We start from the raw sequence: 18551 nt of genomic DNA on the forward strand, positions 1-18551 counted from the left end.
CAGCCCAGGAGAGCAAGCAGCTGGGATGAAAAGAGGTTTTCTAACTTAAGACCATTTATGACGTAAGAACAACTGGTCTTGGAATTGATGCTGTGTGGAAGTGAGCAAGCAGGAGAGATGTCAAAGATGACTCCCAAATTCCCTTCTCTTGCTGCAGGAGAGGTGATTGTGCTCTTGAGAGCCTTGGGGACCTGTTGATCGGAGCAATAGAGCAGTGACCGACTAAAGTGTGTTGTATTAGAAAGGACGAGAGAACAGAGAACCAACAAGGAGGCCCACTGCCCTAAGACAGTTCAGCCCCCATGTGGAATTCAGCTCCAGAAACTCCCAAGTCAGGGGGTTTTGATTCCAGACTTACCTAAGGGACCGTGTACTGATTAGCTTCCAGAAGCCCCTCCTTCCCAGACAGTTCGAATGATGGGAAACCCACTTTGTCACAAGGCAAATTCATTATACTTTGTGACAGTTCTCATTGACGGGGTGATACAAGCACTAAAATGGACTCAAAATATTCTGTCTACTTGAAAAGATTGATGTCTTGTTGATGTGGTGTCTTTAGGTAATGAGCGTTGATACTTTTTTTTTTTTTTTTTAAATAACCTGATAACTAACCGAATTGGCCAAACATGCTTAGCATGCAGCTTTACTGTTGGTGTTATTTGTACAGTACAAGCATGACAGCAGGGAAGGAGCAGGAAGTCCTGTCTGTCAGCAGAAATACAGCTGATGTTTTAAAAGTAAGAAAGCTACATAAACAGTCCTTATTCAACATTAGCTTGATTGGTTTTTCCAATTGTCAAAACGCGTACACAGTGTCTTCAAGAGAAATGACATTTCCCATTGGCTTATGGTACTAAGAATTAGTTGTAGTTACTACTTCAGTTTTAAAACATGCTATTAGCATTTAAGCATGTAATGTGGTTAGTCCCTAAATATTGCCATGTATGGCACAAAGCTGGCAGGCCTAACACCGTATGAGAATAATAAATGCACACAGACTTTGGATGGTTATTCCTGCGTTTGTTTGTTTCTTTTTAAATATGCCTCTTTGCTTTTTATTTTTTTAATTAAGTGGGACTTTGAAGGGAGAGATTAACACATGACAGGTTCTGCCTGACTTGGCCGACATCTGTGCCCCCTGGGCGTGTAGGGACTCCCAGTAAATAAATGCCAGGACATGCTCCAAAGATATGCCCCGTGGCGTACAAGTGAGTGCCCACCCCAGAATGTATTTTACATTTGTGACTTTTAAGGGAGCCTCTCCCATGTATTAAATATTAAAAGATAAGATGATTTAAAACTACTAGCATGCCAAGCAGGACTGTGCTGTTCGAAGTGAATCAAATGACTTTGGATGCATTGCTCAAGTGTTTAGAAATCTAGATCATCTTTTTTTCTCCCTCGTTGTCAGGCCTCCCCGTCACCCTCTACCTCCTTACTCTGCCATGTTTTACTCTGTTTCTTTTGCAGCACGTATTTACTTCAAAGTGCAACCTGTATTATTTCATTTATTGGCTTGTGGTCTAAGTTCCGTGAGAGGAGGGGAACTGTTCTGTGCGCCACCAGATCCCTAGCACCTGCAGTCGGCAGTCAGTAAACATATGTTAAATGAGTGAATGAATACATATTAAAATATACTTAAAAGGTGAAGTATTTCTTGTGCCATAAAAAAGCGGTGGTTATTACAAGAGGGACAGGTTTTCATTCACCTTGTCTGAGAAGTTTTATATGACATAAATACTTTTAAGGGTTTCGTGGGACCAAATATTTTTGCAGAGCTCTTTTCTAAAGTAAAAGAAAAATATATACAGTGAAAGTATTCTGTGTTGTCACCTGTGTATTCAGTGCCTTCCCTCTTTGATGCCATGGCATCGTGGCTGCCCTGCTGTCTAGACATCAAGTTTTCCTTGGCCTTCCTGCCACTCATTCTGGCTTCTGCCTCCCGCCACACCCACACCAGGACCCCAGCTTCATGGGCCTCAATCCTTTTTCTGATCAAAGAGGCTTCATCCACAGGTAGAAGGGAGCCACGGCCACTAAGTAAATATCATCTATTTCTCTATCCAGCATATTTTGTGTTCTTGGTAGAGCTTTTCCCCTAAAGAGCACCTATATTTATTACACTGTACATAACCAGTACTCTGCAGGGTAGAACAAAATAGATCACTCCTTGTGTTTTAGAATTCCTATAATGCAAGACTAAGTCCATCTGGTGAATTAATAGTTATTTAGCAAACAGGCATTAAGTGGAAAATGCTTTCCCTACTGTGGGAGGTTAGAGATAAATTCTGCAACTTGATTTATGACAATGAGTAGTGGGCTCTGTTATAGGAGTTGAGTCGACTCTTGGGGCTTCATTAAAGGAGGACCAACTCTAAGTAAAACCCTCCCTGAGGCCAAGTGGTCCCTGGGGCCTCAGCCTACACCACCACCTCCATCTGATGTCTCCTCCTCTTCCCGGCCACCTGGTGTATTTTGGCATCCAGGACCCCTTGCTTTCAGCCACACCACCCTGGTAGCCTAAGACCAAAGGGGCTGTCCCGAATTCTGTCTTTTGTTAGAATGTACCACTTTAATATCCTTGGGTTAGTGAGCAGTAAATAATGTGAAAAAGCATTGTGAGTTGTTGGCAGTGTTAATCCATTTAAGCTTAGTGAATATTTATTGAATACTGCTAAGCAGGCACTTTAGAGACATGAAAATAAACAGGAATAATATAGAGGTCCTACATTTATGTGAGAGGGATAACATCCTATCAGATTTAGAAAAAGGAGCCCCTTCTGGGAGGTGGGTTTGCAGAAAGGTGCCCACTCTGGAGCTGAGCAGCCTGCACCAGGCACAGGCTGGGGTTCCTGCAGGGCTCCTGGGTTTCAGCCTTTCCTGTCCCGAGCCAGCTACCTTAGTACTGGGTACTGACTGGACAATTAGGTGAGGCATCCTGGAAAGGGGTGTGCTGAAGGTATAGACCTATGTAAATATGCCAGGATGCTGACCTTTGGGAAAGCTCTCTACATACCTATTATGTTAATGGACACTACATCTGGGAATCTGCAGCCTGATTTCACCAGACGCTTTAACCAAAATACACCCCGTCTAATCCTGGAGATAGGTAGCATTCTGTAGCGATCAGAGGCACCCACCCTGGGAACAGCCACTCAGATTGTCTTTGCTTATAAAAATACAAGGTCAGTATTTCAATGACACAGATAAACAAAAGAGAAAATATGTGGGTATGATAAGTGAAATGCCCTTATGGGAAGAGTGGCAATTTTTTTACTTCTTAATAAATTGACTTTGGAGCACCAGGACTAAGTAATACCCTGGGTTATGGTGTTTTGTTAGCACATCAAAAAGATAACTTCATACTACTGTACCAGGAACCGATGAGCATTCTGTATCATTTTTACAGTGTAGGGTAAATAGAAACTACAAGGCATATTGATTTCTTTACACCAGTAAAAGGAAGTCAGCCTTTACCAGGAAATGACAGATTTTTTTCTTCTGCGAAACTTAACCCAGAAGCATCTACTATTCTTGGATTTTATTTTCCCCTCTGTTTCATTGTCAACGTTCCACTGACTGAATTCAACAGCATAATTTTTGCTAGCAAAGAGGATGAAAAGCCTGTAGGGAAATAACTTTTAAACAGAATTTTAATTTTTTTTTCAGAATTTTAACTTTTAACCTGCCAGTGTGTGCTACATTATATATAAAATGTGCCATATGTATACATGTGGCACTTTTCATTTCAGTACAATGCCTTGCTTGCCAGTGAGGGTTAATTATCAAACAACTGGCTAGAAGGGCTAGTTAGAGAACCTCGTTAGACAAAAGGCCGTGGCACTGCATGTTCACTAGTGCTCACAGTAGAGTAGCTCTTTTTAAACCCTGGGCATCACAAGTTCCTACCCAAATGATCTCAGATAGTCAGCATGCAGGCAGGAGATTCAGTATGCAGAAGAGGTCAAGGGGCAATGACATACTGGAAGTCACAGCAAAAGTGTTCGATGCAGACCCAGACAGTGTCTGTAAGCCACCTAACATTAATCTGCAATGTAGTGTTATGCCCACTCCACATATATGGGGAGCAGGGCCTAGAGAAATTGAGTAACTAGCCCAGTGTGCCAAGCTTCTAAAAGCCTCATCAGAGATTTGACTTGGGCCGTCATATCTTCACACCCCTGGAGGTGTTCCCTGCATCTGCCCACTCATGGCACTCCTCTGCTGCCCTCTTGGAGCTTTGGACTTCTTTTTTTTTTTTTTTTTTCAAGATTTTATTTATTTCAGACAGAAAGTGTGAGACAGTGCATGAGTGGGGTGAGGAGAGGGGCAGAGGGAGAAGCAGTCTCCTCACTGAGCAGGGAGTCTGATGAGGGGCTCACAACCTGAGCCAAAGACAGACACTTAAGCTGCTAAACCACCTAGGTTCCCTGAAGCCATGGACTTTTGATACGCTTTTTAGTTGCTGTTTACTTTGGGTGGGCAGTGCTCCCCTTGGTAGTCTCTGAATCCTAATAAACTCCTTCTCCACTGGCCGTGTAAACGTGATGGAGCCCGCCACCACTTGTGTAGTCATTGGAGACAACGTCTCTGGAGTTGGGTTTCTTTTGAGATGTGAGAGCCTTTTTGTTTCCAAGTAAATAACTTGTAGTAGACTCATTCCAGGAAGTACACTAGCAGTTCCACTTCGAGATTATATCAACTCTACTTTCTAGAAGGAACGCAGATGGTATTCTTCAGTTCCTTTTGATTACTTAATGGAAATGTTATAAAATCTTCTTTAAAGATGGTCATTATAGATGGTGTTCTTAACATGTGGTCACAAATGTAAGCTGTTGGCAGTGGGCTAAAAACAGGTTAGGAAAGCAGATGTCGTATCCCCAAAGCTCTTGATGGAGATTCTTAGCCTGGTACCCCGAGGCACCAAGCTTGAAGGGCAGAGCAAATTAGAAGCCCTAAGTATCTCAGGCAGCACCGCTGCATTTCCATCTGACAAGCATACCAATAAAAGGTAAAATAATAATAGCAGTGGCCAGAGATCTAGAGCACAGTTTAGTGGAACAATTGAAACTGGCATTTGCTAACCCACTCTTGTTTGAAATGTTGCCAGGGAACGTAGAGACGGGAAAATGTCTCTTGGTTTAACTGGATTGTTTCCTGAAAGATCATTTTACAAGATATTTTCCAGTGTTTATTTGAGGCTCTCAACTATCTAAGAGAAATTGTTTTCCCTTTGATTATTATATAACATTACTAATAACAAAATTAGATCAAGAAACGATCAAGCCAAACCTAATTTTCTTTTATTTATTAGTTCTTCTTGATATTAAAGGGTTTTTTTTTTTTAAGATTTTATTTATTTATTTACAAGAGACGCACAGAGAGAGGCAGAGACATAGACAGGAAGAAGCAGGCTCCCTGCAGGGAACCCGATGTGGTACTCAATCCCAGGACCCCGGGATCACACCCTGAGCCAAAGGCAGATGCTCAACCACTGAAACACCCAGGTGTCCCTAAGGCTGTTTTTTAAATAGAATAATCCCTTTTTAATCTCAGAGTGTTCACATCTCAAATATTTGAATCACATTATCAAGTTCTTTTTCTCTACCTCATCACACAAAGTAGGGGTTGTCAAGTAACTCATGTGTTGTTTTTTTATCTTTTCCGGTATAGAACTAAAAGTATGTTTAGTTCAGTTAAGGCATAGGGTCAGGAGGATGGCTAAACTCCACTTCTATTTTCCATCCAAGCAGTTTAAAGAAAACAGAGCTTTAAAAAAACAAAAAACAAAAACCTCTTGAAATCTTAAATCACGCACTCAGAATAACTGGAATTCTGGTACCTCATTCCCCTGTGTCTTCCCTTCTGCACACATTCTTTTTTCACTTTAGGACAGGAATTTTCACATACTAATTTTTTCACTTTAGGACAGTCACCTTTGCATACTAATTTTCCTGAGCTAACTATTACTTTATTTGGATATTAACCACTGAAGACTGATTTCTAGTGCTGTTTGTATTTCTGGAGCTGGGTGGACAGGCGGGAGTAACAAGAGCGGGAGCAGCAGCAAGAGTGAGAGTGGTAGCACTGACTCCTGCTAGAAGCACTTGTGCTGTGTGTTGGTGTGTTTGTGTGTTTGCTGCACCCGGGGCTGTGCTCAGCCCTCTGCACGGAGTCACCTCATTTCCTGCTCTGGGGGACCCTGCAGTGCTCACGTGGTTGACTGCCCAAGCTCATGCCAGAGCAACTGGTGGAACCCTGACTCCCATTCAGGCACTCTGACTGGTCTTGGGGCACTGCAATCTCTTAAACTTATTTTTCAGGTTGTGCCAGGAAACTCTGGCTTTAGAAATGGTTGTGCGCATCTTCCACTATATTTTCCTGCTCCTTCTTTTACAATGTTTGGCACTGAGTTGCTCGTCACAAACACACTGATGCTCAAGAAAGATCCCATTGAGTTTGCAGAGCAGGCTGTCACAGGGACAAACGTGAAAGGTGGTGGATGTTAAGTAGCATCGGTAATGTATCAACTGGATTGCATGTAGTAAAGTGGTTCTGTAACCAAATAAGATTTGTTGAGTGAGAACACATGAGTGTCCAGCAAGTTTTAGGGCTTGACGACACACTCGATGGCAGCAAGCTTCTTTTCTTGCATGGTGCAACAGGAAAAAATGAGGAAAGCATGTCATGGAACCAGACTTAGAATTTAGTGGCTCCAGGATTATGACATAGTTTCAGTAGTAGAGGTAAACGGCAATCCGGAATAATAGCGAAGTAAATAGAATCCCTAATCTTTGGCTTCTTTGGATATTTACTCAACGTGGCCTCTGAAATAGTTGAGAGCTTTCTGGAAGAAAGAGATGGAAGAGAAGGGAGCACCTGCGTTCTCAAGGCTAGGACCTCCCTTTTGTAAATGCACTGATTTTTGGAGAGGGTGTGTGCGTGTTTAATATGTGGGTGTGTTTGTTTAAGGAAGACCTGGAGCTACAAAAGGCAAAATGTTTTGTAACCCAGAAGCGTAATTGTAAATGGAATTATTACATCTGAAAATGAAATTAAAGTAAACCAATTTGTAAGCAGATCACGTATGTGGGGCTCGCCTGGCTGGATCAGCTTCTGTCCCGGACGAAGTTCAGACGCTCTGTGTCAATGCAGTCAGCAGCCCCTCAGACAGAACTGCCTGTTTGACCAGAGACAGATATTAACCCAGCCTAGGAGGCAATCGGGTTTTTTCAGTTCAAAGGAAGAAAGGAATTTCACTTTCTGGCTGATACTCTGATATTCCCAGGAACTGATTGTAGATAGTGGGAATCCACCTTTAGAAGAAGGTGTGGGTAACCACAGCCTTGTAGCAGAAGAACTTCAAAGCAGAGAAGGTGAGCAATACAGTCGCCCTAGGCTTGGGAGAGACAGATCTGGAATGAGAGTTCTGATCTCGTAAACTTCACTTCAGACTTTCCAAACTGCCAGGCCAGCCTTTGACCTGTAATTCTTCATCAGGCTGCACTGCATTTGGCACATATAATTATTTCAGCACACACACAGAATAGCCATTTACTCTTATGATGGATTTTTAGAACTGGAAGTGGTGTTGGGAGTACACAGACATGCCTTTTCACTCATCCCTAGATCTGGACAGAGAATCTGCCTGTTGGCATATCCCCCTTATTAATAACATTTGCTAACAGAGGCGAGGTTGGCAGAGCCAGCTGACTGGGTAAATCAAAGGCTCTATCTTAGTACTTCAGGCCCTCTTCCTCATTGTTTTTTAAATTGTGGTAAAGTTACTTATGGTATAAAATTTACTATCTTAACCATTTTTAAATATGTGTTTCAGTCACAATGTTGTGTATTCATGATTCTGTGTAATCATCACCGCTGTCCATTTCCAGAACTTTCCCCTCATCCCAGTGGTCTCTTCTCACAGCTTTTCTCACAGCTACTAATAATTAGGGAGAAAAATGGATCCATTTTAGCCGCATCTTTTGCTTCATTCTTTTAGCAGATAAACAGTTATCTCCTAAAAAGCAGATAGCAAAAAGTGGAAAAAAGTAAAGCAAGGAGTGATTCTTTTGCTGGATAATTAGCTTGTGATTGTGAGTTTGATGATCATATCCTAAATATGTAATCATAGAGCAATGTTTTAGAATTGAACTTGTGCAAATAAATAAGTAAATAAACAATCCCATCCTTCAACTCACTGAACTGGGAAATAGGCTTTCCTTTGGATCTGATTGTTATTACTACCAGTTATGGAGCATTTTCTGTCTTAAATGCACCATCTTTTAAAATTCTTACAGCAAGTCTCGCAAAGTAGATGGCACTGTGCCAATTTTATGATCTTCAAACATTGTATTACACTCTAGCATTTTACCTTTACTCAGATTGCTCTTAGCAGAAGTGAGGTATAGTTGAAGTGACTGGTAAGGTCTCTTAACCAGTTTGTTAACTCAGGTAATCACTCACTAAACCATCAGGATTTTAGTACCTTGTTTAGAGGCATCTAAAGTTGTGTTTAGAAAAGGAAGAATTTCTCTTTCCTTTCTATTCCCCCTTGTCAACCCTTCAAAGGAAAACTTTTATATAGTGAGAAAAGGAGAATTACACTGAAATTTAAGTTATAAAATGTTATGCCGAAACAGATACTGTTCCATTCATCTTAAAATCCTAACCTGCACATTGCCCCTGAAGCTGTTTATGGAACCACATGGTAGTGACTCTGCTGGGTTTTGTAGAGCAGGCTGTGTGTCCCGGTAGGGAGTGCCCAGGACATTTCCTCTCGGAGCCTAAAGCTTTTCTTGTCCTCCAGCCTGACCCCTAAATAAGTACTACCTGTAGGTCCTAACTATAAACTGACTAGTATAATTTAGACCAAGTACCAGTGTCTGGAAATGTAAGATTATGATTGACCTTTAGCCTTGATTTTAAAAGAACCAATGAGTTATTTTTCCCCTGTCATCTTGGGTTCTGGACCTGGCCATTCCAGTGGATATCAGGCTTATGTCCGCCGGGCTCCCAAATATACCACACCCAGGCCTCATCTCTCCTGGACAGCTTTGTACACATGTCTAGTCCACAAACTCTCAGTGCACCTTTGAAACCCACAAACATAAGGGCGTTTTCCCCCTTGATTCTACAAGGAAGGAACCCAAAGACTATGGAGACAATCCCACCCCACCTCTTAGCAGACCTCCCAGCCACACCTGGCCAGGATTGCAAGGCAGTGGAATACTTGTTCCTCTTCTTTGGCCAGGAAAGCTCTCCTTTCCTCCCCAGTGAACTGGGGGAAAGGAAATCCGACATAAAGCTTGCAGTATATCACTCAGACTTTATGAATCTGAGGAAAGATAGTCATTTAAGTGGAAAAAAAAAAAAGAAAGACCATCTAGTTCAAGCTCTGGTTCTAGAAAGTTGATCCTTAATCAACAAAAATATCGGTGTCCCCCAGGCGTTACTCAATCCCTTTTAATAACTTGTTAGCTGATCTTTTTATCAACTGGGAATCTTCTTGAAAAAAAAAGTAGAACCTACTCTGGCTTACCAAAGCAGAATTTTTGGGAACAATGTGGAGGTGGGCACAGAATTGAAGGGGAAGTCACAGCAGAGTTCAGAAAGCACAGCTTCCTGTGTCTTGGGAGAAGGAACGGATGTTGTCTTTGGGATGCTGGTACCATGATGAGCCACTCACTTGATCACTCCCTTCTTTGTACCAATTCTGTATCTTATGTACACCTTTGTTCTACATAAACAATTATGCATTTATATGGTTTTCTCCTCAAATAATCAACTTGTCAAGAGCAGAAATCATGTCCCACTCATGTCTCTGTGCCTCGTATCTCTAGCACATAGTGCTTGGCACACGGGTACTCAAAACAATTAAATTTTTTTGTCAATGTTGGAACACTTTCTGTCTTGAAGGAAGGAGGGTATAGGCATGGTTCTGCTCATTGCCGTGGTGTGTGGAGCTTGGCAGCCAGGTGTGGGCATCCTTTCGGAGCCTCTCAGAGGAGGGATCTTGCCAAGTCTTTGGAGAGTCGACTTCAGCAACATCCAGCACCCCCTCCACTCTGAATCACCCTAAGATCCCATTTGCACAGAATTCGTGATGTTGCTGTGGACCACTGGCTCCTGTAGTGACTTCCCAGTCTCTTTCCTAGAGAAAGAGCCCCAGGTGGCCCCTCTGCATTCCTAGCAACTCAGATTTGATGACAGTTCTCAAGCTCAGACCAGTCAGAACTGCTAGCTACAGGAAAGAAGCCTCTGAGATGTGTTCTGAGCTGTCCTCACAAGAGACAATAATCAATAAACACAAAGCACCGTTTCCCAGGGGGTTTCTAGTAAGCAAAATATACTCTGCTTCCTTTTCTAAAATAAAAACCCTGCCACCAACCCCTGGAGCACACCTCCCATCTGGGAGACCTCTCAATCAGGGCCAATCACAGCGTGGCTCTCCTCCCACAGCTTATGGCTTATGGCAGCTTCCCTTCTAGCCTCCTCCTCCGCCCCAGGTTCTCAGACTCCCTTCATGCCAAATCCACTTGATCCTTTTACGTGCTTTTCCAGCCAGCTGTGTCCTCTCTCTTAAGGCTTGGTAATCATAACTTTGAACAGTGTCCCAAACAAACCCTCCTTTTTTTCCCTAAGATTGTTTCCTGAGATTGTTTCCTATTTCACTTGAGAAACAAGTATTTTTCAGTTTAGGTAAATAGAAAACTAATTACATCTTTCTTGCCCCATACTTTTCAAATGATGGTTGCCAGCGGAGAGAAACCAGATCTCATTTTCCACTTTAATCAGTTTCCACATGTCCATCTGGGCTGTGGTTCTCACACTTCATCAGGGTCGCTGACTGCCGAGCCCACTCCCAGTTCCTCATATTAGGCCTGGGGTCCAGACCTAAAATTTGTATTTCTAGCAGGTTCCCGAGTGATACCCATGGTGTTCGTCAGAGAACTATGCTCTTAGAACCAGGAGACCATATATTTCTATAAAATAGATTCTTAGTAATTTTTGTGTATGATATATATACACATACCGAATCTTCCTAATAAATAATTAAGTGATCTTTTTGCCTTCCTTCAACTGACTTTAAGCACTCTAGCCCACCTGGAGTGAGTGAGTGAGTGAGTGAGTGAGTGAGTGAGTGAGTGAAAGAAGGAACCCTCACAGAGATTTTACTTATGGTTCCTTCAGTCACCCTTCTTCGCTTTCACTAAACTTTGGTCACAAACTCAACCAGTTTTATTTGATTGGCCACCCTTGCTTGGTGTTCATCAATATATGAAATAGACCCAAAGAGGAGGTATAACTATTCTACTTCTCTTCCAAGGCTCAAAATAACAATGATGTTTTTAAGTGCCCTAATAATCTCCTGTATTCTTGAGGTGCTTCGTAAAGGGGGCCAGAACAAGAGTCCGTCTTTGCCAGGTTGTCTTAGAGCCATGAGCAAACTGCCAGCCAGGCACCCAGTCATGTTTTCAGACAGTTGTATTAGTTGCACATCCAGATGGGCACTCAAGGGGTTAAAGAGATCCTGCCAAGAATATGTTGATATTTAAATGATGGTCTGGTTAGATGATATATTACATATTACAGACTAACAGGGCGTGAACGTGCAGCTTTGTACACGTATAGCTGACATTCTGTTCATGGTGAAAGCATAGAAATATGCAAAGTTGGGAGCCCCTTCAACATGTAAGGGCTTCTGTTTGCAAGGGGTTACCACAGATACTTGGAGGCCAACCAGAAAACATCCTGAAGTGTGGAACTCCTAGGTGTTTTTCCTGCTGGTATCATGCCTACAACTGCAGCAGCAGCCAAGCGTGGCTGAGCACCGTGCCCTGAGAGGAAGAGCCATTTTCCTGGTACCAGCCTCTTCGACAGAGCTCACGCCCTGTGCTCTACCTCCCTGGATAGTTAAGTAGTTGGGAGGGTTGGTGAAGTGTGCTCGGTAGCACCAAAACCAACCTGCCCAAGAAACAGTGGACATTTGGGCCCTGCCCCAAGGCTGTACGGGGTCAGTTAATAAGTGGAGGACCATCCAGCCCTGGGGGACATCATGAGGCCAGCAGACTCCCTTCTCCCCCACCCCAGTATCTCCACACAGGTGGGCTTTGTCATATCCAGGATGCTGATGTTTAAATAGGAACCTTTTTAGAATGTGTTGTTTTACAGAATCCTAGGGCCTGAGGCAGTATAATAAATCACAGTGCTCTGCGAGCATGGGCTCTGGCACCAGACTCCCAGGGTTCAACAAAAGTAAGAGTTGCGTGACCTCTCTCCACTCTCTTTTCTTATTTGTAAGATAGGTTCCTCACAGGTGTGTTTTAGCACAATCCCTGGCGCACAGTGAATGCTCAGCAGATAACTGCCACCGTCAATTGGTTGTTGGTTTTCTGGTAAACCTTTTCTAGACCAGCTGTGTGGGGGTCAACTCCTCATGCCTCGTATCTTTATCTGTGCTTTATTTCCAGCCCTGTGCCAGTAAGCACTAGAAGGAAGAGCACATCGTGTGATTTGGAAACCCTTATTGCTTCAAGAGTCAGTCTTGGAATCCTTGTGATATCATAATTTATTTCAGTCAGGCTCAGAATAATTGCCCCGGTACCTCAAGGTTATGAAACACACTCATTTGAGCAGAGCAGTCAAGACAAAAGTGTTCTGGCTTGTACCAATTTTTATTAGCCCATTTGCCTCTCAGGTAAAATGAGGAGAAAAATAAATTAAATCATCATTCTTCAACTGCTCATTGTACAGTCTCTCTTCCTCTAGGACAGGTAGGTGAAACTCAACTACCTCTTTTCCTTGTTATGAACTGATACATGCAAGTGTCTGTCCTAATGCAGCTCTTTCTTACATTGCTGTCAACACTTTTGTTAGCTGTGAAATTTCAGTCCTTTTGGCAAAGTCAGGTGACTTCCACAGTGAAATATGTTTGTAAATTCCACCCACTTCTGGACTTAGCAGCCCCAATCTAACTCCCAGAGGCTTCCAAGAAACTGCAGACCTAATCATCACCCTTGAAGATCAAGACTTGAAGACAAAGGGGACATCTTTGTCAGCTTCTTAAAAAAAAAAAAAAAAATCAAAGAGTTCCTGGAATTTTTTTGACCATACATGCATATAAAAGCTAATTTTAAGTTTTCTGACTTGGGGAACTGCCTGAAAACACTGCATTTTTCTTTTAATTCTCTGTGTAGAAGTCCGTTCATGTTGCCACTTGCAGAACAGTTAAATCTAATTAAAGCAAGGATACCCTGACAATATGCCAAGAGAAGTCTTGCCTCAGGAGCTACTCTTTATCCCTTTGGGTCTTGGTTTCCTCTCTTGGAGACCTTCCTCTTTAGCAGTCATATCAAGCCATTTGCCACTGACCAGATTCGATTGAAAAATGCCATGAGTGTAAATATTTTTGAAAGCTTTCTCTGTGGCCACGATGGACATTCTCTGAGATGTGAGCATGGTTGATGATGGGAAACTGGAGAAGGATGTGTGCTAGTTAGGTCTGTGTCCTGAGAAGGACAGAGCAAGGTCATCTTTATATTGGCAGCTTTTCGAGTGAAAATGAACCACTTCAAAGGGATGGGAAGCCATGCTTAACTGAATAGGTTGGCTCTGCATAAATGGGTTTTACCTTCTGACAGCTCCAGGCATTTAATTATAAACGACCAGTCATTTAATTATAAAATGTTTCACATACTAAAAGGAAGAAAAGAGTATAAAGGTTAACACATTTGAGCAAAAGCCATGTTTAAATGTTTTCCCCACAGCTGTTCCCTGCGTTAAGAAACTTGGTGGGTAGAAAATGCATGAACCCTGATTTATTAATCAGATTGTTTCTACTTAAGCAATAACCTGTATCTGAAGATCTAGTGGGAAATGTGCTACCTTAGCAATCCTCGAAGGCTCAACATTTCTATCCTTAGAGATACAGCTGGATCAGAGGAAAGGCCTTCTTTCGCCCATAGAGATTATTTTACCATACAAAGAAAATTGTGTTTTGAACTTTCGTTTGGTAAATAAAGACAAAGCAATGACATTCTCTTCCTGCAGCCGCTTGTTATTTCTCAGTTAGTTCCTAAATGGAGATGTTAGAATTTGACCTCGAATGAGGATGAAAATATTTTGGTCCTCGGTTGAAAACATTACAATATTCTTATTGTTCTTAACTACTCTAGGTCTAGTTAGTGGTTTAAGAGTGTGTGTTTAGAGCTGCTGTTTTTATGTCTTTCACACAAACCAGTTCTCAGTTTCCCACCCAGTCGCTCCCACTGATGGGAATGAGCAAGTCCATCAGTCCTGTCCAGGCCCGCCCCTGAGCTCTGTTCTCACTGCTGACTGAAGCCTGGTGGCCTGCAGGTGGAGCACCCCCTGGCACCTAAATGTAACAGGCTATTGGTTTTCCTCCCATGCTCTGGCTCAGTTACCTTCCCTTCCTGGTCACTCTAGTGCCCAATCTTAGAGTCTCCACAACACATGTGCCCCCAGAGCCTCCTCCAGGCTTCCTCCAGCCCTAAAGGAGTATACATCCTGCCTTTTCCCACCCTGGTGCCTTCCTGCGTGGTCCTCTCCATACAGAGGGCCCTAATTTGAATCTGACTCTTCTCTATCCCTCAGATTTCTACTCAGATCCCACCCCTCCACAAAGCCTTCTGAATCTCCATCAGAATTCATCTCCCACTCTCTCCTCCCACCAACTGCACTTTGTTTACTGTTAACACCCACAGTTGACTTTTTCCCAAACATTTTATGTTGAACATTTTCAGACATTCAGAGAAGTTGAATGCACAGCACAACACTCATATACTTGCCATTCAGATTCTACAATGAACATTTTGTTGTTTTTGTCACACATCCAGCCATCCATTCCTCCATCAGTCCTTCAATCCACCATGTATATATATTACATATATAATATATGTAATTTTTCAAAGCATGTGTCAAACAGCAGTAAATTTTACCCGCCATTTTTATATGTGTATTTGTTTACTTTTCTTTTTTAGATAAAATTATATACAGTGAAAGGCACAAAGCTTTAATGTACCATTTAATGAATCCTGACACGAGCATGCACATTACTAATGTATCACTATCCAGATAGAGAACATTTACCATCACATCAGGAAGTTGGTTTGTGTCCCTTCTCAGTCAGTTGTCATCTCCACTCCCCAAAGTAGCCACTATTTTTTTTTTTTTACCACAGATTAGTTGGGCCCGCTTTTGGACTTCGTATAAATGAAATCAAACCGGATATACTCCTTTGTGTGTAAGGCTTTTTGAGATTCATCCATGTTGTTGCATGTGTCATTGAGTTGTTCTTTTTTATTGCTGAATAGTATTCCATTTCTGAATATACCATATATGTTTATCCATATCCTGTTGGTGGAAACTTGTGTTGTTCCTAGTTTAGGGTTGTAAAGTCCTTTTTTGTTGACATGCCTTCATTTCCCTTGGGTAAATACCTAGATGGAAATTGCTGGGTCATAGGGTATGTGTGTGCTTAGTTTTATAAGAAACTCCTAGGTCTTTTTCCAAAGTGCTTGTACCATTTTAGCCTTCCATCACTGATGTGTGACAGTGCAGGCTGGCCCACAGCCTTGCCTACATTTGGTCTTTGTAATTTTAGCCATTCTAGTGGGTGTGTTGTGGTGCCTCATTGTGGCTTCAGTTTTCTTTTCCCAGATGACAATAATGTTGCATCTTTTCAGTACCTGTTTGTTTATTTGGTTTTTTTCTTTTGTGAAAGGTCTGCCCAAATCTTTTGTCCATTTTGAATTTGTTTAAATTCCTTTTATGATAAGTTGAAGGAGTATTTTATGTATATATTGGATGCCAGTGTCATGTGAGATATATATTGAGTATTTTCTCCCATTCTTTCATTAACTATTCATTTTGTTATTTCTTTTAAAGAAGAGAAGTTTCTTATTTTGATGAAACCTAATATTGCAATTTTTTTCTTTCATGGTTATTACTTTCTTATCCTAAGAAACCTTTGCGTACCTCAAAGTTGCAAACGCATTTTCTTCAATGGTCTTCATAATTTTAGCTTTTACAGGTAGTCATATTGTGACTTAGCCTGTTCATCTTTGACTGTTCATGAGCTGGCCTGGTCATTACACACACCAAATACTCAAGATATATTATATTGAATTGCATTAGAGATTGAGATGGTAATATAGGACTCTGGCCATCCTTTAATGTCTCTGTGTTGGAATGAGTTTTATGAGATCCACCCCCAAGTTAAATGCCAGTGTATAGAGCCCTGTCCAACCCTTGAGTTAGCATTATCTGCCAAGAATATAGGTCATGGCAACAAGGTTGATTGCTTAAATATTTGTCCTTTACTTCCTTGGAGTAAAAAGAGTAGAGAGAGATTTAGCTTTTTACTGAATTGTTAATATGTTTTAGATATGATGCCTCATTGTTTTCTACTACATCTTCTCATTTTATCTTGATAGCCACCTTGAATGCTAGATGAGGAAATCTGGGTACCAGAGATTATAAGTGACTTTTTCATTACCCAATTAGAAAGTCACAAAGCTAGGAGTTCTCCAAAATAGGAAAATCTGGAGGAAAGCCAGTAACTTAGCTCTGTTATAAGATTTCTGCAAAAGAATAACACTTGATTGATTTTAAAGTGTATGGAACTGATAAGCAACTAAACATTTTAAGTTCTGAACCAACGCACTCAACCAAAAGTTCAGTCTTCTAACATCACTTTATAGTAATATCTGCAATATAAAAACCCTTGGGAAATGAATTTGGTCCTAAATCTCTGTACTAACTGCTGACTAGATAGTAAAAATATATTAAAATCATAAATAGCCTCAGGGCCCACCCACTACCCAAGAATTCTTTTCACGGGTGACTTTTTATAATGTTTACATAGGCAGTTATGTAATGAGCCCTTATTTCAAAAAGCCAGAATGTTCCCCTAATGTATAATGCCTTTGTCCCTCTTTATTGTCTCCAGGTGGATATGCTGGCTCATCTTTTCTTTGTTTGCAGGTATGCTTCAGAAGTGTCCTTCTATGGATGACTTTGTAAGTGCCCTTGTTTCCGACTTGGATCCAGATTTCGAAACTTTCCTCATGGATTCTGAATGATAGAAGCACCTTGGATCTTTTAAATCAAGATCGTGTAGATACGAACTTGGTTGTAAATGCTACAGCTGTGAACACTCATTTCTGATTTCAGTATTCTAATTTCTGAAAAACCTTATACCAATGGAACTTGGAATAAATAATTTGTTTTAATTATGCTGGCTTTTAGCCTGTTTGGCAGAGTTTTGAACATATGGAAATCTACTCAGTGAGCTAATAAAAACTAGAACCTAGCGTTAAATTCAAGGTATGGGCACTCCCTTAATCCAGCCAGTCTCCTGTTGAACTTTTCCCCCCATATTGATCTCTAATTGATTAAATTAGAGACTTAATTAAAAGCAAACTTGTTTTAGTTTGAAACAGTCTTCAGAAGAGTTACACATATTCTTTTGAATAATTACCACTTAGAGCAAGTATGGTTTCCAAAGTACTCATAGTTGACTGCACTGGGTTGGTCTTAGTGCTGAGGCTACACAGATGGACTCGGAACAGAAAGGATTTGAACTCGTCCTTTCCTGGCTTGACTATGAATGTACAAAGATAAGTGCAATTAACAAATGGTGTGTCAAGATCCAGCAGAAATGAGGAAAGGGAGATTCAGACCATGTCTGACTTCATCCTGAACCCATCTGCTTTACATTCTTGTGTATCGTATCACTGTTAATAATAGAAAAGGAATTCTTCAGTGGGGTTTTCCCACCATCAAAGTCAAGAATTTAATTATAGACTTTAGCTTAAAATGGCATCTGCTAGCAGCCTCTTCTGCTTCTCACTAAATGACCAAAGATGGTGCCAAAAGACAAGATTTGAAATCCCCACAACTGGGACCCACGTCCAGCCTATTCACAGGATCTGAAAGAATTTCTACAAGCTCAGAAGCAGACGAAGAAATGTCAGTGACCCATGCATGCTGGATCCCCCTAGATATGAGAGCTTTTGTTCTGTCCCCACCCCTTGCTCACACTGAAAAACCTAAAGTGGGTACCAGCCAGAAAGCAGAGCTGCTGACATACCACCAGGGCAGTACTTTTACCTTAGCCACAGTCCTGCCATTTATCCTTCTGTCAGCTGCTCCACATTTGAATTTCTCAGTCTATGAACACTTGGGAACAGTATCTCACAGAGAATACTTGGGCAAGAAGTATGGCAAGCCTGGCAGCAGAGCCTCCTCTATACCGAGAAGGTAGAGAGCGGAAGAATGGACAAGTCTTAGAGGGTTGATGGCCACAGGAAGAGCCCTGAAACAAGTACACAGGGAGGAATGTAGCTGTGTGTATGCTCCACCCCATTTATTCACAGTCTCTGAGCCAAGGTGAGGAAAGATCTAACCTACAAAGTTGCACTACACAAACGCCAACTCTGTTCCAGGAATGGGCTTGAAGAAGCTGACATCGACCTGCCAGTCAATTAAAAGTAAATCTTAAAAGGTTCTTTGGCCAGTTAGCAGGT

At 41.7% G+C, this 18551-nt stretch overlaps 1 protein-coding gene across 3 annotated transcripts in view; it reads left to right on the plus strand.

The window, feature by feature from the left end:
• The window catches only part of LOC112669526 (mitochondrial intermediate peptidase), a 174671-nt gene extending 157413 nt beyond the window's left edge, over positions 1-17258 (plus strand). For 2 of the 3 annotated variants that reach the window (XM_049101063.1, XM_025462701.3), the window contains one exon: positions 17008-17258. In XM_049101063.1, the coding sequence (XP_048957020.1) occupies positions 17008-17038 (31 nt within the window). In that variant the 3' untranslated portion in view covers positions 17039-17258. Of the gene's footprint in view, positions 1-12473; positions 12777-17007 lie in introns of all 3 variants that reach the window. The other variant, XR_007405814.1, reaches the window with a different exon arrangement.
• Positions 17259-18551: the final 1293 nt, after the last annotated feature.

The sequence above is a fragment of the Canis lupus genome, chromosome 25 (assembly GCF_003254725.2).
Source record: "Canis lupus dingo isolate Sandy chromosome 25, ASM325472v2, whole genome shotgun sequence".
Taxonomy (NCBI): Eukaryota; Metazoa; Chordata; class Mammalia; order Carnivora; family Canidae; genus Canis; species Canis lupus.